This window comes from Candidozyma pseudohaemuli (assembly GCF_003013735.1).
Source record: "Candidozyma pseudohaemuli strain B12108 chromosome Unknown scaffold00005, whole genome shotgun sequence".
NCBI lineage: Eukaryota > Fungi > Ascomycota > Pichiomycetes > Serinales > Metschnikowiaceae > Candidozyma > Candidozyma pseudohaemuli.
The window spans coordinates 551,638-572,473 of NW_020194439.1; the positions used below are offsets into that span (position 1 = coordinate 551,638).

The 20,836-nt window shown below is 49.8% G+C and overlaps 12 protein-coding genes across 12 annotated transcripts; 8 read left to right on the forward strand and 4 right to left on the reverse strand.

Annotated features, from left to right (window-relative positions):
- Positions 1-320: 320 nt before the first annotated feature.
- Positions 321-1,610, forward strand: ZUO1 (zuotin; the record flags this gene model as incomplete). The annotated part of the gene is made up of 1 exon (XM_024858045.1): positions 321-1,610. One exon carries the CDS (start codon positions 321-323, stop codon positions 1,608-1,610), a length of 1,290 nt encoding a protein of 429 aa, XP_024713971.1.
- Positions 1,611-1,728: 118 nt separating this feature from the next.
- On the reverse strand, positions 1,729-2,316 carry C7M61_002679 (uncharacterized protein; the record flags this gene model as incomplete). Its single annotated transcript, XM_024858046.1, has 1 exon — positions 1,729-2,316. One exon carries the CDS (start codon positions 2,314-2,316, stop codon positions 1,729-1,731), a length of 588 nt encoding a protein of 195 aa, XP_024713972.1.
- Positions 2,317-2,962: 646 nt separating this feature from the next.
- Positions 2,963-4,705, forward strand: C7M61_002680 (uncharacterized protein; the record flags this gene model as incomplete). The annotated part of the gene is made up of 1 exon (XM_024858047.1): positions 2,963-4,705. The coding sequence occupies one exon, from the start codon at positions 2,963-2,965 to the stop codon at positions 4,703-4,705; it is 1,743 nt and encodes a 580-aa protein (XP_024713973.1).
- Positions 4,706-5,518: 813 nt separating this feature from the next.
- ARL1 (Arf family GTPase) lies at positions 5,519-6,076 on the forward strand (the record flags this gene model as incomplete). The annotated part of the gene is made up of 1 exon (XM_024858048.1): positions 5,519-6,076. The coding sequence occupies one exon, from the start codon at positions 5,519-5,521 to the stop codon at positions 6,074-6,076; it is 558 nt and encodes a 185-aa protein (XP_024713974.1).
- Positions 6,077-6,183: 107 nt separating this feature from the next.
- Positions 6,184-7,497, reverse strand: TYR1 (prephenate dehydrogenase (NADP(+)); the record flags this gene model as incomplete). Its single annotated transcript, XM_024858049.1, has 1 exon — positions 6,184-7,497. One exon carries the CDS (start codon positions 7,495-7,497, stop codon positions 6,184-6,186), a length of 1,314 nt encoding a protein of 437 aa, XP_024713975.1.
- Positions 7,498-8,403: 906 nt separating this feature from the next.
- On the forward strand, positions 8,404-9,693 carry ERG8 (phosphomevalonate kinase; the record flags this gene model as incomplete). The annotated part of the gene is made up of 1 exon (XM_024858050.1): positions 8,404-9,693. The coding sequence occupies one exon, from the start codon at positions 8,404-8,406 to the stop codon at positions 9,691-9,693; it is 1,290 nt and encodes a 429-aa protein (XP_024713976.1).
- A 378-nt stretch (positions 9,694-10,071) lies between these two features.
- On the forward strand, positions 10,072-11,367 carry C7M61_002684 (uncharacterized protein; the record flags this gene model as incomplete). Its single annotated transcript, XM_024858051.1, has 1 exon — positions 10,072-11,367. One exon carries the CDS (start codon positions 10,072-10,074, stop codon positions 11,365-11,367), a length of 1,296 nt encoding a protein of 431 aa, XP_024713977.1.
- Positions 11,368-11,751: 384 nt separating this feature from the next.
- C7M61_002685 (uncharacterized protein) lies at positions 11,752-13,058 on the forward strand (the record flags this gene model as incomplete). The annotated part of the gene is made up of 2 exons (XM_024858052.1): positions 11,752-12,789; positions 12,834-13,058. The coding sequence occupies 2 exons, from the start codon at positions 11,752-11,754 to the stop codon at positions 13,056-13,058; spliced, it is 1,263 nt and encodes a 420-aa protein (XP_024713978.1).
- Positions 13,059-13,119: 61 nt separating this feature from the next.
- On the forward strand, positions 13,120-15,093 carry C7M61_002686 (mitochondrial import inner membrane translocase subunit TIM10; the record flags this gene model as incomplete). Its single annotated transcript, XM_024858053.1, has 2 exons — positions 13,120-14,650; positions 14,849-15,093. 2 exons carry the CDS (start codon positions 13,120-13,122, stop codon positions 15,091-15,093), a joined length of 1,776 nt encoding a protein of 591 aa, XP_024713979.1.
- A 141-nt stretch (positions 15,094-15,234) lies between these two features.
- On the reverse strand, positions 15,235-15,987 carry CYT2 (cytochrome c1 heme lyase; the record flags this gene model as incomplete). Its single annotated transcript, XM_024858054.1, has 1 exon — positions 15,235-15,987. The coding sequence occupies one exon, from the start codon at positions 15,985-15,987 to the stop codon at positions 15,235-15,237; it is 753 nt and encodes a 250-aa protein (XP_024713980.1).
- Positions 15,988-16,260: 273 nt separating this feature from the next.
- ERV29 (Erv29p) lies at positions 16,261-17,256 on the reverse strand (the record flags this gene model as incomplete). Its single annotated transcript, XM_024858055.1, has 1 exon — positions 16,261-17,256. One exon carries the CDS (start codon positions 17,254-17,256, stop codon positions 16,261-16,263), a length of 996 nt encoding a protein of 331 aa, XP_024713981.1.
- A 1,731-nt stretch (positions 17,257-18,987) lies between these two features.
- On the forward strand, positions 18,988-20,775 carry C7M61_002689 (uncharacterized protein; the record flags this gene model as incomplete). The annotated part of the gene is made up of 1 exon (XM_024858056.1): positions 18,988-20,775. One exon carries the CDS (start codon positions 18,988-18,990, stop codon positions 20,773-20,775), a length of 1,788 nt encoding a protein of 595 aa, XP_024713982.1.
- Between the last annotated feature and the right edge of the window lie 61 nt (positions 20,776-20,836).

The following is a 20,836-nucleotide window of genomic DNA, read 5'->3' on the forward strand; positions in this document are numbered from 1 at the left end:
AAAAGCAAGTTCACTTTAAACAGTTTCATAGACTAATAGGATCCAAGCTATCACTGCATTAATGTCACCACAACCTCTAGCGATGTGGCTGCGAGATGCATGGGTTGCCTTCCCAATGACATATCGACCATCGCCCGCCATTGAATCCCGTCACATAAACCCACCTTAATAAAACAATCAAATTCACCAAAAAAAGACCAGCAACCTCTCGTAGAAGCATTGTCTACCACCCCGTTGATGCCTTTTGTTGATGGCGCCTGCACACACCCACAGCTACTACCACAAATTTTCCAGCTCCATCTCACTACCACACCATCCAAATGTCCATTGTTTTGCCATCCCTCCAGGGTCCTAAGACCCCCGCTTTCGAGTCCGTCAAGAACTTCACCGCCCCAACCCGCCGTCCTATCGAGCCAGTTGGCAGATACTTCTTGGCCCACGCTACCAGAACCTTGAGAGGCCACACCTGGTCTGAATACGAAAAGTTGGAGGCCGAGAAGAACGTCAAGCAGATCGAGGAGAACGCTGACGATGACTTGGGTGACGAGGAGCAGTCTGCCGAGTTGTTGGCCCACGACCCAAGAGAGTGGAAGACCGCTGACTTGTACGCTGTTTTGGGTATCTCTCACTTGAGATACAAGGCCACTGAGGACCAGATCAGAAGAGCCCACAGAAAGCAGGTGTTGAAGCACCACCCTGACAAGAAGTCTGCTGCCGGTGGCTTGGACCAGGACGGTTTCTTCAAGATTATCCAGAAGGCTTTCGAGATCATGTTGGACTCCACTAAGAGATTGCAGTACGACTCTGTGGACGAGGCTGCTGTTGTTGCGCCTCCAGCTCCAAAGACCCAGTACGACTTCTTCGAGGCCTGGGGCCCAGTTTTCGAGTCCGAGGCCCACTTCTCCAAGAAGCAGCCAGTCCCACTCTTGGGTGCTGCTGATGCCACCAAGGAAGAGGTTGACGCTTTCTACAAGTTCTGGGGCTCTTTCGACTCGTGGAAGACCTTCGAGTTCAAGGACGAGGACGTTCCAGACGACACCGCCAACAGAGACCACAAGCGTTACATTGAGCGTAAGAACATCTCCAACAGAAAGAAGTTGAAGCAGGAGGACAACAAGAGAATCATCGACTTTGTCCAGCGTGCCCAGTCCGAGGACCCAAGAATCAAGCAGTTCAAGGAGGAGGCCAAGAAGGAGAAGGAGAGAAAGAAGTGGGAGAAGGAGGCTGGTTCCAGACAGGCTGCTGAGGAGGCTGCTAAGAAGAAGGCTGAGGAAGAGGCTGCTAAGAAGAAGGCCGACGAGGAGGCTGCTGCTCTCAAGGCTAACTCCAAGAAGGCCAAGGAGGCTGCTAAGGCTGCCAAGAAGAAGAACAAGAGAGCTGTCAGATCTGCTGGTAAGGACAAGGCCTACTTCGGTGACGAGGGTTCTTCTGCCAACATCGACGCTGATCTTGAGTTGTTGGTGGAGAAGTTGGACGACACCCAGTTGGCTACTCTTGCCGGTAAGCTTGCTGGCGATGCTGCTGAGGCCAAGGCTGCTATCAAGGAGACTGCTGCTGAGTTGACCTCTGCTGGTTCTGTCAGCGCTGGTCACTTGAAGTACTTTGCCTAGGCGATATATAGAGGGCATAGAATATTTATCACAAGTCACCACAAACTCAATTGTAGGCTCTTTATCGTCGCTTGCTCTGTTAGTATGAAACATTATTTATCGTGAATCGTGAGGGAGGCTACAGCTGCTCGTCTTCGTCGTCAGAGACCTCAATTCTGTGTTTGAGCGGGTTGGCAGCCTGGTGGTAGTGGGCCTTCCGCATCTCCTCGAACTTCTTGTGTCTGTCTTCTGCCGATAGAGGCTGGTCCTCGTCTTCCTCCTCCTCGTCCTCCACAGCCTCGTCTCTGGTGATTCTGTCGTCTTGCGCTGGAGCGGCTTCACTGTCGAACTGGCCCTCGCCGAGAGAAAAGTCGGGAATCTCTTCCTCGTCGTCATCTTTTTGGTAGTATTCGCCTTCGGGGTTGAAACCGCCTTCGTAAGGCGTTTTGGGCTCGTCGATCTTCATGGTGGCGGCCTTCTCCTGCTCTGTCTTGTACAAGTTTATCTCGTCCCACTTCAAGTGCTCTGGCGTTTTAGAGTCGCCGTTTGCCTCCTTGGCCTCGGCGATTTTAGCTCTGATTCTCTCTCCTTTGCTGGACTCGGACTGCAACTGAGCATTGAGCCGAGTATTCCGAATAACCTCGGATCTATCGAGTTCCGCCTCGCCGCTCAGTGGCAGACGGCCGGATTCAGATTTGTTTCTTAGAATACCCCGTGGTTCAGACATGATGAGTATATGGAAGGTAGAGCAGGTGAGCTTAATTCTGGGGAAGTGGTCCGAGAACCCGTACACCACGCCGAAGTAGGTCAGTCAATGGAGGCCCATGTGGAGGGATCCATGGGGTAGTGGTTTTCCAGAATGGGGAGACAAAACTATCTAGATTGGTATATTTTGATAAATTTTGTTGTGTTCTGGGAATTCAGGGAAGTGTTGCTGGGAGGCGAGTACTCATTGTCTAGCAATCGGTCAGAACTTACGTAATCAGGAACCAGAGAAGGCAGGAGGATCGAGATAATAGCGATTGGGCAGGCTTTCTGTGATTTTTGGAAGTTTTAGTTTCTGGATCATTGCAACAAAGGGGCGAAAACGCAGGGTTTGGGGCTCCCTGCTAAGGATCCCCTCTCACAGTGCCGCCTTAACTATGGAGAAATGGCTGCGAAAAGAGCCCTGGATTCACCATCCAGAAACCCTTCAAGGAAACTCCAACAAAAACGGCGTCATTCACTAAATAACTCCCTTGTTCACGGCATGCCCCTCAACTGACCCTCCCAGCTTGTACCGCCGGCCAAATCTCTGGGGTATATCGCGATCCCATTTGTGTTGCAGTTCTTTCTTCCCTACCCACCACTCCACAATGCAAAGATTTCACGTCATGAAGTCCGTTTTCCGTTTTTCAAGCGCCCACCCCGCTTTTGTTTCCGCCAGCTCTCTGGAAACCTGCTTCTCCCGTCCGCTGCCCTTTTCAACGCCTTTCAGCGTTACTCTGGTTAGCCTTGACGGTGAGACTCTTGCAGCCAAACTGGCCTCCACCCAGAAGCCTTCCAAGAGAGCTCGCTTCAAGGAGCTCCTCAGACGTCTTTTCAGACGCGACAGGAAATCCTACGTCGACTGCCCTTCCCTCGATTCCATCAGCCTGGTGGTTTCGTATGGACCTATTTGCGCAGTTCCAGCCAGACCAGTTCTGTGCTACAGAGCCGTCCCAGCGACCATGCTCCCCAGGCTCATTGGCTACCGTCTTCCCATTCTCAGAATTGACCCGCTTCCAATTCTCAGAATTGCCTTCAACCCATCGAAGCCTGTCAAGCTTCCTGGCGTCAGCCCAATCTGGACCACCTCCCCATCCAACAAGGTCCCTGCTTCTCCTTTCAAGAGAACCCCACTCAAGCTTACTTTCCCCCAGCCACCCGCCGGCGATGTGACCGCCCCCAAGCCAAAGAGCCTTGTCTACTCGCCCTACCACGACTTCTTCGTGCGTTTGAACTGGCTCTTTGAGACCTGGCGCCGCCAAAGCCAGACCAGCGCCTTGCTGCTTCCCCAGACCGTCCGCTTGCCGCTCGTGACGGTGGTTGTTCTCCCCAAATCGGCCTTTTCGCCCAATGGCCCCGATGCTGTTTGTGCTAAGTCTCCACGCATTGAGACCTTGGAGCACGATTCCAGCGCCACGCTCGAGGAAAGCCTCCCACGCCCTAGTGCCTTGGAGGCTCATCTCGCTCAAGCACTCCCTGACGACGCCAGTTTCCGTAGACTCGAGAAAATGGGCTTGGACGTGGTTCAACTCTACGACAAGCCCGTGGCTGCGAAATCCACAAAGGTGAGCTTTTCTGGAACCAACGCCGTGGTTGAGTTCTCCGCTGACGATGCGCCTTCCATCCTCAGCAAAAATACTCCCGCTTCCCGTGGTTTCCACCCAAAAAGCGCCCTTCGTGCCCCGGCAGTCTTCCCTCTTTTGAAGGCCGCCCTGGTCCCTCAGCCTGAGGTCGCACCCCACGATTTCGCAGCCGAGTTCAACGAAATGGCACACCAGGTCGAGCAACTTGACCCCCTCGAGCCCGGCTACAACAGACACAGAAGAGAAATCTGCCGCCGCTTCAAGGCCTTCTTCCAGTCTGTCGCCTCGGGGCCCCACGCCTCCGTACACCGGCTTTTGGCGTCCAAAGCCAATGCGCTCGTTCACGCCAGAAAGTGTTTCGCAGCCACCGCCGCGGTAGCCAGAGGCCTTGCAGTCCAGGGCTCCCACGATATGGGCACCGTGCGGTCACTCTGCCTGAACCACAATTTCACCGCAGAGTTTTTGACCGACTTGGAGTCGGGAATCGACGACCACCTCGCCGAGTTGGGCCCGCAATTGTCGTCCTTGCAGGCCTTGAGACCCTCGTTGGAAGGGTGGTACATGCTGTTTTTTGATACCCACTGCCGTGCTCGTTTTGCACCCACCGACGCCGACGAGGCCCATTTCCACGAACGCATTGGGTTTGCCCAGTACCGCCAGAGATGTTTTATGGTGGACACGGAATTGGGCACCTGGGAGCAGTACTTGAGGCACCATCTTGGTGTTTTGTGTGAGGCGGCGTGCTACAACGCCGAGCTGCTTCGGATCATGGCTCTGACCCAGTAGCCTGGGCAGCCTGGGCTGGAGAGTCGAGTTAGCAGACTGTGGACTTGTTCCGCTTTTTAGACTTTCCACTTTTTTAGACTTTGATTATGATTATTTATTAGGGAAGTGTAGGCGTAGGGGCGATGTAGAAGGTTGGCTTTCGGCTTGCTAGGTGGTTTTGGCTTGCTAGGTGGTAGGTGGTTATGAGGAGGCTCGGTAGGATTAAGGTTGAGTGCTCGGGTATTCCGGCACCAGCCACCCCGGGCACAGAACGCTGGATTGAACAAAAGCGTATTTTCTATGGATTTAGCGCTTTAGCCTCAATCTCGAATATTTGCCAAATTGAATTTGATCCATTCCTTGAGAATTGATTGAGGACCAGACCCGCTACATGCTGAGACATACTGCCGCGCCATTTTGCAACCATTCACAGCACATCAGAGAAGCAGACTTGCAAAGACCAGTAATTTCAGAAAAAGTACCAATTATCTTGGAGTTTCAGAAAGAAAGGTCGAATTGGATCACCCTCCTTGCCACACCCCTGCTGTTCCCTCTTCCTGCCTTTTACATGTGAGTCTGGCCTCACAGATACACCCTCTATATCCACAGCACCCTCTCCTCCAAATTCCAAAAATTCCCAGCCCCAAAAAACCTTCACCTCTTTTTCAATAAACAGCCATTCCCCCTCTCCCACCTTCCCTTCTCCTTCTATAACCCACACCATGGACCCTGGAGTCGTGCGCGGTAACAATGCGGTAGGATCACAGATGTGTCCATATCTGAATAATCAACTCGCTGAGGCCTATCTACCCAGACGCCACTACACAACACATCATGGGCCAAACATTCAGCTTTATGAACATCTTCAGCAAGCTCTGGGGCGTGCAGAAGGAAATCAGAATTCTCATCTTGGGCTTGGACGGTGCCGGTAAAACCACCATCCTATACCGCTTGCAGATGGGTGAGGTTGTCACTACAAAGCCCACCATCGGATTCAACGTGGAAACCTTGAAATACAAAAACTTGACCTTGAACATATGGGATCTTGGTGGCCAGACCTCCATCCGTCCGTACTGGAGATGCTACTACAGCAACACCGCTGCCGTTATATTCGTGGTGGACTCCACCGACAAAGACCGTATCGACATTGCCTGCAAGGAGCTCCACACCATGCTCAAGGAGGAGGAATTGCTAGATAGCGCCCTTTTGGTGTTTGCCAACAAGCAGGACCAGCCTGGCGCCTTGACTGCCGCCGAGGTGTCCCAGGCTCTCAGTCTAACAGATTTAAAGGACAGAAGCTGGAGTATAGTGGCCTCCAGCGCCATCCGTGGCGAGGGTCTCAACGAAGGCTTGGACTGGCTCATGGACGTCATCAAGGACGAGCAGTTGTAAGCTCCCACTCTGCCACACTGCACTTCTACATGGCATGTAATATAGCTGGTTTATAAATTCCTCCTTCGCTGACGAAGAGCCCCTCCCTCATATACTGCATTATAATTTTACTGCTCCCGCTCCTTCACCCGCTGTAAGATAGTCTTGATCATCTCGTTTCCGATAGCGTTGGCGTGAGCGATCTTGGGCTCAAAGAAGCGCTGTGTTTCCTCAAACGTCTTCTTGTACAATTCGTAGTCGCCTCTGGCAATGATATTGGCCCAGTTACGTGCGGCAAACGTGAATTCGAGATCGTCGTGACGGAAAGACGGGTCGCTGACGGCCACATCGATACAGTCTTCTAGAAGCCCCGGCGTGCAGAACAAGTATTCCGTGACACCCAAAAATATACGGAACAACGGCGTGGAGCAAATGATGTGGTCGTAAGGCACGATACCCAAGTGGTGCCAACTGTCCACAATGGCAATCAACGACAAATGCGAGTTGGGTTGCAGTCTACCTTCTGGGGGTGTTTTCGACAAGGAAAACTCGCTCAAAATGGCGTCGTCTAGCAAAAGGCTCTTGTGGTCTGGATTGTGTCTGAACACAAAGTTCTTGGCTTCGTACAAACGCTCCTGGAGCTCCTTTTTCTTGCCCTGGATCATCAACGTAAATAGGTCAGTAGCAGACTGTGCGTACTGTTGGACTTGGCCATGCGCTGAGGGATTGGTGATGGCCAAACCGGCGTAGACGTGCCATTTGTTGGCGTAGATACGAAGAGAGATGTTCATCTTGGCGTTCTCCATACCTCCAACCCATCGTGGTGTTTCCCAAGGGTACTGGTTGATCTCCTTCCATGCACAGCCCATCGACAAAAAGGCAGCGTGTGTGACCGCCTGTGTATCGGCGGTGATTTTGTCGTGTTCAGCTGCTGAAAGATGGACAACCTTGGAATTGAGGCATGACACAAGGCTTTCCACGAATTTGACATTCTCATCAGATGCTCTCTGTTTGATGATCACCAAGGGCTGTCCCGTGGGGTCGACCTTGGGTCCGTGAAGCGAATGAACGGAAATGATATCCACATCTTCTGGAACTGCTTCCTCGAAGGCCTGGATTTCGGGAGCTTTGCACGATGTTTGACCTCCAACCACTGCACCCACCTTAGTAGAAGGAGCGTAGGTTTGTACGATAGCGCCGATATTTTTCGCTTCCACGCTGTATATGATGTAGTCGGAAACACGGGAAACGTGGTGTCCCGAACGGAGAACTTCAAAGGCCTGGCCTGCAAACTTGGCCTTGGTTTCCACGAACTTGTCTTCTCTGTCTGCTCCGACGACTTTCCAGCCGGCTTTGGAAAACCGCTCGGCGTACATGGCACCCATGTCACCTAGACCGATGATTCCGACGATTTTTTCACTTTTGAGCTGTTCGTCTGTCATTTTGGTGGATTACGATGCAGCAGATCAGTGAGTCTCTAGATGTATTCGCTACGGACATTGTACCGGACATTTGAAAAGATGGCTTCGAGATAAGCCTACCACAAAAACAAGGGCTGGTGACGAATGGGATGGAGAAGTAAATACGATTTTCGGAGGGGACGGGATAACTACAAATGCCGTTGTTTTGGGCTGTTTGCCGCTTCCTTACATAAGGCGATGTCCGATGATGCTCCAAGTAGTACTGAATGCTCTTTTGGCATCACTCATGACTTTCTTTCATATTTACTACTCCACCTTTTGGAGGTAACTTTTCACGAAACCCTTCTGCTGACCATATCTGCAAACTGCCCGCTTCCTTTTGACGACTTCGCTCTCCAGCCAATGGCTGCAAATCACACCATCACGGCCAAATCACCGAAACAGCTTGTCTCGAAATTTGTCATTTTTCCCCATATTATGTCAAATCGTTAAGCCCCAACCGGAATGTGGTTCGAGCCAGCCATGTAGCAGAAAACACAGACCTTCAGTGCACCCTTGCATGTACCACAGCCACCGTTGCTGCCGAGACCGTGGAGATAGTGCTCCAGAGGCTTTGAAGACGGAAGTATAAAAACAACAGACAAGAAGGTTTTTATTTCTCGGCCACTTCAAATCTTTAGGTGTTCCAGCAGCTCAGTCACTATATCTGCAGCCATATATCACCCCACCAAGACCAGCTCATTGGCCAACAACGAAAAGCATAAATAGACCAATTCTCGAAAATTGCAAAACCCCAAAATCACCCGAAGATCTTCGCCTAGTTTATAGCAAATGCACCATGCCCGCAAAAAGAGCCACAGATCTACCTCGTCTGATCCATCCTTCACTACCATCGCGAAAACTCACCACTTCACTTACCACTTCTTAATGGCCCACGTTTTCAGTGCTCCAGGAAAAGCCCTCCTTGCAGGCGGCTACTTGGTCATTGACCCTCAATACGAAGCATATGTTACGGCACTTTCGTCCAGAATGCACGCCCATGTGCAGCTGGTGGAGTCTTCAGATTGTCGTATTTACATTTCGTCACCACAGTTTGGTGGAGAATGGGAGTACACCGTGAAGCTCAGCGACGACGCTCCTGCTTTTGCTGAAACCCAGGGAAGAAAAAACCCTTTCCTCGAGGCCACCGTCAAGACTGTGCTCAACTACCTACTACCCTCGGACCGTTTTGACGTCAAGATCACGCTCTTCTCCGATCCAGGCTACCATACCACCGAGGGCACGTCGGCTAAAAACTCTCTGAACGGTAGAAAGTCGTTTTTGTTTCACCAGAAGCCAATTGACCAGGTGCCCAAGACGGGTATGGGCTCTTCTGCTGGTTTGGTGTCGGTGGTTACTGCAGCCCTTTTCAGTCATTTCTTGAAGCAGCCGCTCAACTACACGAGAAACACGATCCACAACTTGGCCCAAATCGCCCATTGTGAAGCTCAGAAGAAGATCGGCTCCGGTTTTGACGTTGCTGCTGCTGTTTACGGCTCCATCATCTACAGACGCTTCAAGCCCGAGGTTTTCAACCACCTTCTCGGCAGAGACCTGGACAGACAACTCTGCTCGGAGCTCCGTGAAGCCGTCGACTCCAACTGGAGCTTCACACACACGCATTGTTCGCTTCCCAAGGGAATCAAGCTCCTCATGGGTGACGTGAGTGCTGGTTCTGAGACACCAAAACTCGTTTCCAAGGTGCTCGCATGGAAGCAGCTGGATCCCGAAAGCGCTATCTGGTACGAGCATCTCAACCAGGGCAACAAGGCTTTTGTCAGGTCGTTGGAGCAGCTCCACAACCTCAGCGAGACGAATAGAGACTACGATACGTTGTTGGCCGATCCAGCGACGCTAGAGCTGCTTAGAAGAGCCATTGCACAGATCAGAAGAGGCTTTCAAGAGGTCACGAAGCATTCAGGAGCCGAGATCGAGCCTCCTGAACAGACAGAGTTGCTTGACAAGTGCAACGGTTTGCCTGGATGCGTCGGCGGATTGGTTCCTGGCGCAGGAGGCTACGATGCCATCAGTGTCCTAGTGCTTGAGAAGGAAATGGAGGCTTTCAAGAAGGCCAGTGAGGAGGACGAGTACTTCAGCCGGGTCTCGTGGCTCGACCTCTCGGAGGAGTCTGCGGGCCTTTTGGAGGAAGACCCCCGAAACTATTCTGGATTGGTCTGAGCGGCGCTTCTATGACGTCGTGGGCGTAAGTTTTTGCCTACTTGAGCGTGTGGCTCGCTTCAGGTGAGAACGGAGATGTTTTTTCAGAAGGGTCTGGATCTCACCGAGTCCGTGCGAGTGGGACGTTTTTCGCTTCCAGCAGACTGACCAGGTCCACCTAGCTGCTCCAAATAAACATAGACAGAAAATCCCTCAACGGAATTTCAGACTCGGCACGGCTGAAAGTGCTTGCGTTTTCCACAAACTTCGTCATCTGGGGCACGACATAGCCTCTGCCTCCTGACGCAGTCCCGCAGATGCTCTGCGTGCTAAAAGTCGTGCTAAAAGTCTATAATACATGATCCCGCCGGACCCCAATTTTCTTCACCTTCCTCACCCATGAAGCGATTTACAAACCTCTCCGTCGAGGATACCATCGATGACAATGACCTGTTGATATCCAGACCGGCTTCTTCGGCTCGTCCCGGACTAGGGACCATCCCATCTCAGGATCACCTCAGTCTATATGACTATGCCCGAGTCGGATCGCAGCCGTATTTGTCGCTAGATCAGCATCTGACCATATCGAAGGTGTCTCTAGATTCACATACGGAATATGAGCCAATTGTGCAGCCTGCTGTTCAGCAAGGCCAGTATATGGGCCATAATGCTCAGAAGGAAGACGACAAACGGTATGTTCGAGGATCCCAGGTCAGCTTGGCCATTTCTGTGATTTCGGCTTTGCTTGTCGTGGGCCTCGAGGGCTTCATGTATGGCGTTATCAATGTTCACCGGACGGAGTTCCCATCGAACGCTCGGTACATGGAGATGTCTATTTTCCTTGCCCTTTTCATCTTTGCTGGTTTCTACCAGGTGTTGGTGACAGTTATTGCCCAGCACACGAAGAACATGTTGCTTTTCTCGCTCTTGTGCTTGTTCTACGCTACCATGGTCATCTACACTGGCATTCAGTACAAGGAAGTGTCAGCCAACTTGAACATGGTGAACTCTTCTGCGTGGCGAGCGGCGGCCAGAGGCACTAATATCGCTGCAATTGGCGTCTTGGCGGTAACTTTTGTGTTGCAGCTGTTCATGATCTACTTTGTGCTCAACAGGTCTGTCCAGTGGTTCAAGTTCAAGAAGATCGGCGCCTCCATCGCCATCAAGCGCATGTACACGGTTTTCCAGATCCACCGCAGTCTTTTAATCTTTGACTTGTTCTTCTTCTTGGGCTTCACCGTCCAGTTCATCGTGGTGATGGTCTCGGACAAGACATCCAAGGAATTCATTCTCACCTGTTGCATGCTCCCGCTTACGCTTGTGGTGATATTCCTTGCTGATTTCGCCGCAACACGAGAGCTTCTTTGGCTCAGTGTATTCACGCTTTGCTGTCTCTGTGGCGGAGTAGTCTACGTGCTTTTCAAGACGATCCGTTTGTTCACAAAATACACCTCCGCCTACGACGTGGCCTTGGAGCCCGGCTCGTACTTCCCCGGCCGCACCTCCTTGGTCACTTTCGCCGTCATCACCCTCGTCTTTCTTTTTGTCACTATCGCTTTTGAGGCTTGGCTGGTGTGGAACTACAACAACGGGTTGCTTCTGTCTGTGAACACATACTACAGCAGGCTCCCGCTCTCAGGTTCTAGAACAACGGAGCACGAGAAAACGGACGCTGAATCCATGCTTATCGACTAATGACGTACGAATTAATGATACCCTTGAACCTCTGTAGGTGTCTATGCGAACCATCTCTAGGCCGATCACCAACCCAGTAAGTCAATCACCAAAAACCAACCTCAATGGGCATTAAATTCACATCTAAAACAAACCCATAAATTCACTTCATCGCCACTTTTGTTATTTTTTTCTCAGACCCCCGTATCGGGCGCCACAGATCAAAACGTTCCATTGTTTGCTGGTTCCTGCAGCATTCTCAAGCACATCAATAACGTTCCACCCTACCCCAGTCTTCAAACTTAATCCCAAACTACACCTTTCTTTCCACCCCAATTCTCCCCTCAATTTGGTAGCTTCTAAAAAGCATCCAATCACAATCCCCCAGGAACCAGGCCCAGCGTCATGCTCATCCCTCCTTCCACGGTCCAGGGTGACCGTCTGCTGGAGTACCTGGACTTCCTAAGACTCCAGGCCATAGCAGCTCGTGACAAGGAGTTTACTAGTAATCACACCAAGGACTGGTACCATGGAATGCCTGCGCCGTACACGTTAGTGAAGTATGCTCCGTTCGAGCAGTTCAACAGGGCCAACTTTGGACAAACCATGAACTCAGAGGTGTACTTGAGCCCTCATGTCCAGTTGGAGAAAGTGGCGCTACCGCATTCAAATACGAGATCGAGCTCTGTCAGCCAGCTGCTGAAGCGGTCGGACGATACGCTGGACTACGCCGAGAACTTCAAGCGTGACTGGGATGCCTCGTCCTTCTCTGGATACTTCCAGCTTCCCAACTTCTCCTACTCCACGCTGCAGCCCCGCAAAGACACGTCTGAGGGAACAGGCCAATTCTGCTACCAGACCCATTTTGATGTGGAAAACCTCACCGTGATGTTTGGTGGCTTGGTGGTCGACACCCGACAAAGCTTGAGGTGCCTCGGTATCCCCCGTCTGACAGACTTGTCCCGAATTTCGGTCTACTTCCCCTACGACTTGCCCCCTCACATCAACAAACATGTTCTCATGTCCCCCTGTGTCACACAGAACACCGACATGATATTGTTCGATGCCATGAAGGGCACTGTTCAGGCTAACCCGATCAAACTTTACTCAGAGATTCATCCAGGTGATATCTGTGCTATGGAGGGCACAATGATTGCTGATTCATACGTTTTCTACAGCGGTGGCTTCCATGTCGATGTGGACAAGGTGGAATACAAGGAAGAGATCAACAGGTGGATCGTTCACAAGTCCATCAGGCTCAACGAGTACGGCTTTATCCTCGACGTGAGAACGAAGCAGTTCACGCAGATCAAAATCAAGTCAAACTCAGAGGTGCATTACAATGGTTCCATAGGCAATGCCTTGGTATCTAACCGGTTGGAAAAAGCTTCGTTGCATTCCAGTAAACTAGTGCTGCCTGATCTTCCCGCTGCATACAACAGTGTAGACACTACACCGTTGGCTGAAGAGATTCTCACCCCTACAAGCCCGGTTCGAGCTCGAACACCAGTGCAAAATCCAGAGACCACAACTCTCAAGGAACCCCGACCCTCCAAGGGCCTACAGTCTTACCAGCTGGTGCCAGAATCAACAAAAAGCTCTACCATAAGCAGAGCACGGTCTTCAACGCCTACAACATCCAGACAAATCTCGCGCCAGAACACAGACCAACTGACGAAATCATCAAGCAAGACTTCTGGCAGAACAAGTGAGAGCCGTGCTCCAGGCAGCGCCATTTCCCCCACAAACTCAGCCTCCGAAAGCTCTCTGAAAATGACTTCTATGCTCATGAAGTCAGCACGCATATTCCACAGAAACCACCACAATCATGCATTCAGCCAAGGCCAAAGCTCTCAGAGCCTGAGCGCTAGCTCTGCTCAAACTCAGACGCACAATTTGGCAAGTCTAAGGGGTGGCACTCCTAGTCCAAACCCAGTGCCTCAAAGCTCTTATACTAATCAGGTCAAACAACACAGGGCGTCTGGCGCATCCACGCCTTCTACTTCCCCAGCAAGACATATGACGCAGTCTCCTCCTCATAATCCATCAGCACTTACGGCTGAGTCCATTGAAACTGTGAGTGATGAAGGGTCACTACTGAGTGGCGCCTCGGGTAATGTGGACAAAGTCAAGATCGATTCTACAACGTTCAAAATCGAGAAGCCTAAAGCTGTCGAACGGACGCTAAGTCCGGACGACTCGACCTCGTTGGGCTCTGGTCTGACTGGTGAAGGCTTGTTCGCAGCCAAAGATTCAGCTATCGAATCAGGTGTGCTTTCGGTCACTGTATTCTTGTTCGGTGGATTTGTCAAATACGTTGACGAGAATGAAAGAACCGCTTTCAGAGCGACTAATGATCTTTTGAGACTCGAGCTTATTATTGAAGACGGCCAAGCAGGAAAGTTTCACAAGGAAGCCCTTATCTTCGATGCCACAGATCGCAACAAAAATTCCATGTGGCCGACGAGGCGTGGCTTCTTCGCCTACGTGTTGGTAAACGTGGATTCCAACAACGAGTCTTGCTCACTCCAGACCCTTGCTCAGGACCTCGTTGCCGATGACGTCCCCAAGCCTCGTACTGAGGGAAACCAGGAAGTTCTCTCAACCAGCGAAAAGTCAACGAGATCAAGCACACAAACAACTGATAATTTCTTAAGAAGGCGAGGTTTAATGATCCAGGGAGGTGTGGATGAGAATAATCGTGTTTGCAGCGATATTTACATCTTCAACTTCAACACTTCCAAGTGGCACAGACAGCAAAGTTATGCTTACGACTACTACAACGAACCAAAACAGCCTTTCGAAGATGAGCAATGTGAAAAGCTCACTTTAGAAGCAGCATCGAACAATGCTCCATTGGTGGAGGCCGAGCTTCGTGCCTGTCATCACCATGCGCTTCTCTATGAGCAAGACAACAGAGAATATGTTCTCTTCGTTGGAGGTTTTGTGAACGATTACCTCAGACATTTCGACCCCGAGCCATACGTTAGTGACCGGTACGATGTCTCCAGACTCGCAAGATTCTCCCTCACGACGACAAATCCGAACTTACTAAGGGTACCAGCATTGAATCTCCGAACGCAAACATGGATATTCATGAGATTCTTTTTCGATTTACGAGAAAACATATCGGGCAGAACCATGGACCTACTCATGGGGAATCCCAACTTCCGCAACTCCAGAATGGTGTTCTACGGCGGAGGGTGCTCGATCCTAGGAAAACAAATTACCTTATGCCATGGCATGGTGGAGTTTGTGTCAGAAAAAGCGGAATACTTCGACAGGTATAAAGACGAACTCAAGAGTGACGTGATTATGTCAGGCTGCCACTGTCATTTATCATATCCAAGTATGTGATCTTCTTGGCTGCGAACACTACTTCGTGCACCATGGGGATCCGTACACCAGGTCTCACTGTCGAGTAGATTCGAAAATTTTGCAGGTGCAACTATACTATTGACGATATAACACATAATGTTCGGACTCACCGGTGCTCCCCAAGTGTCTTCCCAACAGAAAATCCAGGCTGCCGAGTCCGAGTTGGACATGGTCACAGGCATGTTCAACTCTCTCGTGGAGCAGTGTCACACCAAGTGTATCAACAAGTCATACGCCGAGGGCGACCTCAACAAGCAGGAGTCTCTCTGCTTAGACAGATGTGTCTCGAAGTACTTTGAGACCAACGTCCAGGTTGGCGAGAACATGCAAAAATTGGGCCAGTCCGGTCAGTTCATGGGAAGAAGATAGACTTTGCTGATGACATCTGTACATACTATTTAAATAAAGCAGTTACGAAACATAGTGATGATCTTTGAGACATGCCGCAAGCACTGCAATGTAACTATCCAAAAATGCCATTAATATTCCTATTTACAAGAAGGTCATTCCTCATGCCCAACCGAGGGCCCTTCCGATCCTCAACTTGAAGCCCTCCCAAGAGTTGATCTTGGGCCTCACATCAACGAAAACACCACCCTTCTCTCCTTCACTGTAGAAATCAAGGACATATGGCACCTCAACTCCACATCTATCGACCGTCCAATCATGTCTGTCGAAGGGCTTCTCTTGGCCGAACAACGAAGACTTGATCCATGCACGGGGAGTTAACTTCTTCAGGTCACCTTTAAAGCTGGTCAAAGAGATGCCACCACACTTCTGGTTGCTCGACTCTAAATTGTATCTTTCCCAGTTGAGAATATGTCTCCATGCGAGTTCATTAACATGGTTATGGATAGGAACAACTGTCAGCATATCGTTCGCCTCTGGATTCCACTTCTTTCTCTTCATCGCCTCAAAGAACTGCTTCTGGGAAGGGTATATCCAGTTTGTCCTGGTATCAGTTCTAGGAATAGAGCTGATCTCTCTTTCTAGAGGTAGATTGGAGTTCGCTTCGAACTTTGGCTCTTCCTTGAGTTTGTCTGAAGTGCATCCGTCAACTTCTATCGCTTCTGGGGCTCCTTTCGTTGAAACCTTCACACTCTCCATCCATCTGGCTCTAGCCGAATGATCCACAGGACACGCCTCAGCAGCACCTGTAGCTTCCTGAGCTTGAGCTGCTTCCTTATGAGGGTTACCTCCCATTTTCTGTATCCATGTGCTTCGTTGAGAGTGGTCAACAGGGCATTTTGACTCGTCTGCCATGGTATTGGTCTTTATTCTGCAAGGTTATAAAATGAGACAATCAGTAGCGATGCAATCATATTGGTGCACGGAGGTATCGCTGCAAGGGTAGCCTATCGAGAGCCACATATTGTAACAGTACGGGAACTAATAGTCTAAAGACAAGTTTTATGTAATTTTTATTTACCTTTGATGCCGTCTTTGAAGGTCTGGCACAGGAGGTACAATGATGATTGTCAGACCCAATTGCTGACAACCACACTGTGGGTCTTTTGCACGCTCTGAAAAGAGAACTTAGTAAATCTTCTTCTTCTCGTCAATGGACAACTCACCGGCGCCAGCGTTGACAATAATTAGAAGACCACCAACAATGGACAAGGTCTGGAAAAATTCGTACTTCAAGAAGTCACGGTTGGCGTTCAGCGAAGAGTATCTCCAGAACTGGTTGACAAAGACATTATAAGTGAAGAGAAGAACAGTCATCACTCCGGCGGCAATCTTGGTCTTGTAACCAACAACAATGGATGCGCAAGCAACAAGTCCCACAAGGATGATCAACACTCTAGCGAAGGACCAGTTTGCGGAAAAGACGAATCCCAAGAACAAAAAGATCAACAACAATCTGCCGGCCAACAAAAAGTACTTCTTCTCGTCTTTGTTGTTGAGCATCGGCAAGCCCGGCATGCTCAAGGACCTCTTATCCCTCACAAGGGAATCAGAGAAGGCCAAGATCAAGCCACCCACGACGGACAAGTTTCTCAACAAGAACTGGCTGTCGCTAATCAATCCGTAAAAGTAACCTTGGAATACCACCACTCCGGTGAGCACACAGGTAGCGTACATTGAATGTCTTCTGAAGACCAAGAGCGTTGAAGCAGCCAACATCAAGATGATGTTCAAGAAGAGGAACAGAACGGTGAGCCACTTCCAGAACTTTCTGTAGACATGCAAATAATAGACCTGCTCGGACCATTGGAAGAAGATTCTCACGGCGTCCTCGTAGAACGTGGCGACAATGAAAAGACGCCCTATGGCTGGGATGTAGCCCTTGTAAGGGCTCAAGATCTTGTCGTAAAAGTCCTCGACCTTTTTAAGGAACGCCTCGGCCTTGGCCAAAGGAGACTGCTGGGAGGGCACTGGGCCAATGTTGACCGATTGTCTTCCGCCGGAGGACTGGAACTGGTTTCCTTGAAACTGATTTGGCTGGAACTGGCCATGACTGAACTGGTTGGGCTGGAATTGACCAGCGTTGAACTGGTTGTTGAACTGATTTTGCCCTCTGTATGACATTGGGGTATGGAGACGTTGGTGATTCGAGAAAGGCCACCTAGTGATTCAGGATAAAATGCAAGTTTCGGTGTGGAGCAGCCGCCTATATGAAGATAAACGGGCAAACCTTGGGTGAGAGTTTCTGGAACAAGCGCGACTTGCAGCGGAACCCAGACTTTTTTTGATGTGGACGAAGTTCGATTACGTGGAGAGAAATCACAACCGGTATGATTCGAAAGTCACCCACAATGCAGGTGTACGGCTTCGAAAAAACTACCGTGTTACTATACGCCCAGGTCGTGCGAAAGCAGGTCCAGACAGATTGCCATGTTTATGTGCGCACCGTAATTGGAATCCTGGCCGGTGAATAATGAAAAGCGGGGTGCCGAGGCAGATTGTGAAGATGATTTGAGTTAGGGTCAATTTTGGTGAAAGTTAGGGGAGAGGTAGCGATTTTGGCGCTTTTCTTTCGGTAGGAACTGGAAGTGTTTCAGAATTGCCGTTGGCTGCCAAAAGTGACACATGCCAAGCACATGACAGCGGCTCGCTCGCTTGTAGTACGGTGAATCAGGGACGGCAAAGTCCGAGTGAAATTTGGCCTTGAGGCTGTTTGGCTTGGTGGAATTAGAGTGGTAGAAGTTTGAAACGTAGGATGTTATGGTGTTACTTTTTCACCGGTAAGTTGATAATTCTGCAAGGATGTGACGCATTTGCAACCATTTCGTGAGATGTCGGGGCACTGAGGTTCAACTTGGTAGAGAGCTTTTTTAGAAGGGAGTTGAATGGTTGGGAAAAGAGGAGTGTTAGCGTAAACACGTCCTTACATGGAATACGATGAAAATTGCAGAACGATAGAGCAGCTGATTGATGGAGGTACCCTGGAACAATGGCGTAGGCTTCACTGAAGCAGAGCACGTAGTAATCACACCCATTAGGGGAACAGCAAAAATACTATCACTCCAATCTTTTTTATGATTAACCTACATGACTGAGTTCAGTGGCTCAAAAATATTATTTCGGTAAAGGCGTTCGCTACCTCGACTTGGCGATAGACTGACTTATACAGAATTGAGGTTCACTACAACTGGTCGAGATAAGATATGGAATCAAGCAAATCAAACTTTACCCATTGTGAATCCCTGGGCATCATGACTATTGAGAGAACTTCTTGACCTCCTGAATGATGCAAAATAGTTTGAGCTCTCTGCCCTCGTCGCTGCTCGTTTGCACACTTGGGCAAATAATAAAAATGCTTCAAATCATAAGAACAAAAAATATTCCACCCTATCTGACCTAATCGGACCTTTCGAAGATTCCATTCTCTTCTTTCATGACTCTAATGGCTGGTTTGAAATAATATTCTTCCAAAGGAGTAAAACGCAAGATAAGATAAGCGTCTCGCATGACGTTTTCGCAGCCATTATGGAAGGTCCAAGTGTAGCAGATAAATATTACGCCAAAGGCATGACTCAATGGTAGAAAATATCGTAGATGTCACGTCCTGATAATTCCAAGAGGTAACTCCAGTCAATTTATGGCTCTTTCGTGACCTTGACGGTCATTCATTAGCTTCACAGGAGGGCCACCAGCCATCCGTTTGAACATAAATAGAGGTGGTTCCCGCCGGTTTTTGTTTTCTTCTTCATCTACTTGACCACCACAGTTCTGAACAAAAAAGTTTGGAACCTTTAAGCTTATCAGTCTTCGACATCAACGAGTATCAACAAGCAACAACGACAAGCAACGACAACAATGTGTACCGAAAAGTGTATCAGAATTTGCGGAGTCCATTTCCCCAGGGACTTCAGAAATGCCACTTTTGAAAAAAATGGCTCCATTTGGGTCGACCACGAAACCGCAGTGATTGACCTTCCTTGGGATGCAGCGGAGTTCGATTACTTCAACTACCTCAGGGAAAAGTGTACCTGGAACCCTGTGCACCAAGCCCAGGAGTTTTATAAGTACAGATTGCTGCAATTCAAGCGCTACAACTGGAAGAGGGCTCAGAAGGAAAGCCTTGTGAAGGAGCATATGAAGAGAGACAAGCCTCCAGCTCCTGAGCTCAAGCCAGTCATCCTGGAGACCGTTGAGCCGGTTCCAGAATTTTCTGAGAAGAAGCCAATTTCTGAAGCCTCCGTGGCTTCCACCAATGTGGGTACTTCAAAGGCCTCGAACAAGGCCGTTAGAATTACTATTTGCCCACCAAAAACCACTTCCCCCAAGAAGTCCTCAACCAACGAAAAGGTCTCTGCACCTTCCCCCAAAAAGTCTTCAAACAACGAAAAGGTTTCTGCACCTTCCCCCAAGAAGGCTTTAAACAACGACAAGGTCTCTGTGTCTTCTCCCACAGAAAAACCTTCCCCAAAAAGTTCCCAGAGTTTCCTTGTCGAGACTCTGAAGACCGTTCCAGTTTCCACAAACGCGAAGGAAGCTGGAACCAAGGAGGATTCCGAGTGTCCTCCACCTTCCCAAACCCGGGTTTCCAAGGCTGCGAAGCAAGAGGAAAAGGCAGCTAGAAAGGCTGCTAAGCAGGCAGGAAAGGCCGCAAAGCAGGCCGAGAAGAAGGCCCAGAAGCAGGCAGAAAGGGAAGCTGCAATGGCTGCCGAGGAAGCTGCAATGGCAGCTGAACAAGCTGCAAAGGAACAAGCTGCAAAGGAACAAGCTGCAAAAGAAGAAGCTGCAAGAGAGCAAGCCGCAAGGCAAGCGGAGCAGGCTGCAAAGGAAGCTGAGCAGAAGCTTGCAGAACAGGCTGCTAAGGAAGCTGAAGAGGCTGCAAGAGAGAAGTTGAGATTGTCCAACACTCGCTTGCCTCCTACCCCAAAGCAGTTCAGACGTCGTTACTGGAACGTCAAGGAGCTCGAGGTCCGTGGCCACTACTTGCCCAACTACAGTAACGAATTCTCTACCATGCTTATTCAGGTGGATGACGATGAGTCTGACCGCTTGGAGGATGATGGAGAGGATGTCTTCGAGTTCCTGGGAAACGTCGAGATTTTGGGTTCCGATTTCAAGGTTACAGAGCCCGAACATGTTCCAGAACCCGAGCAGGTTCCAGAGCCTGAACAGCCAGAAGAGGTTTTAGAGCCCGAGGTGCCAGAACCTGAATCCGAGTTGCCAGAACCTGAAACCGTGGTTTTGGAACTTGACACCAAGGTACCTGGGCCTGAAACACATTTGCTGAAGCCCAAGAACAATACTGAGTTCTGGCTCGGCGACTTCCCATTCTTCATGCTGACCTTGGCCCAAAAGCAGTATGTCACGTACCTTCCTGGAGACTTTTTCAAGGCTCAGGAGGTATTCTACCCAAAGGAGAATGTCTCCTTCTTACCTGGTGACTTTGCTGGCTTCAAGGCTCTCACTTTCCCCAAGAATCAGTCGGAATACTTCCCCACCGACTTTTTCGCTTTGTGGAATGAACCAGCCGTCAGTGCCTCGAGGCCTGTGTGGGACTACACCATCACCAATACCAAGAAACGTTTTTGCGGCTTTTTGTTGGTGTTACCCATGCTAATGAAGCTTATGTTTGCTCGATTGTACTGATTGGTCCATTTGTTTTAGGATCATGAAGTTAAAATTAATATAAAAAAAAAAAAAAAAAAAA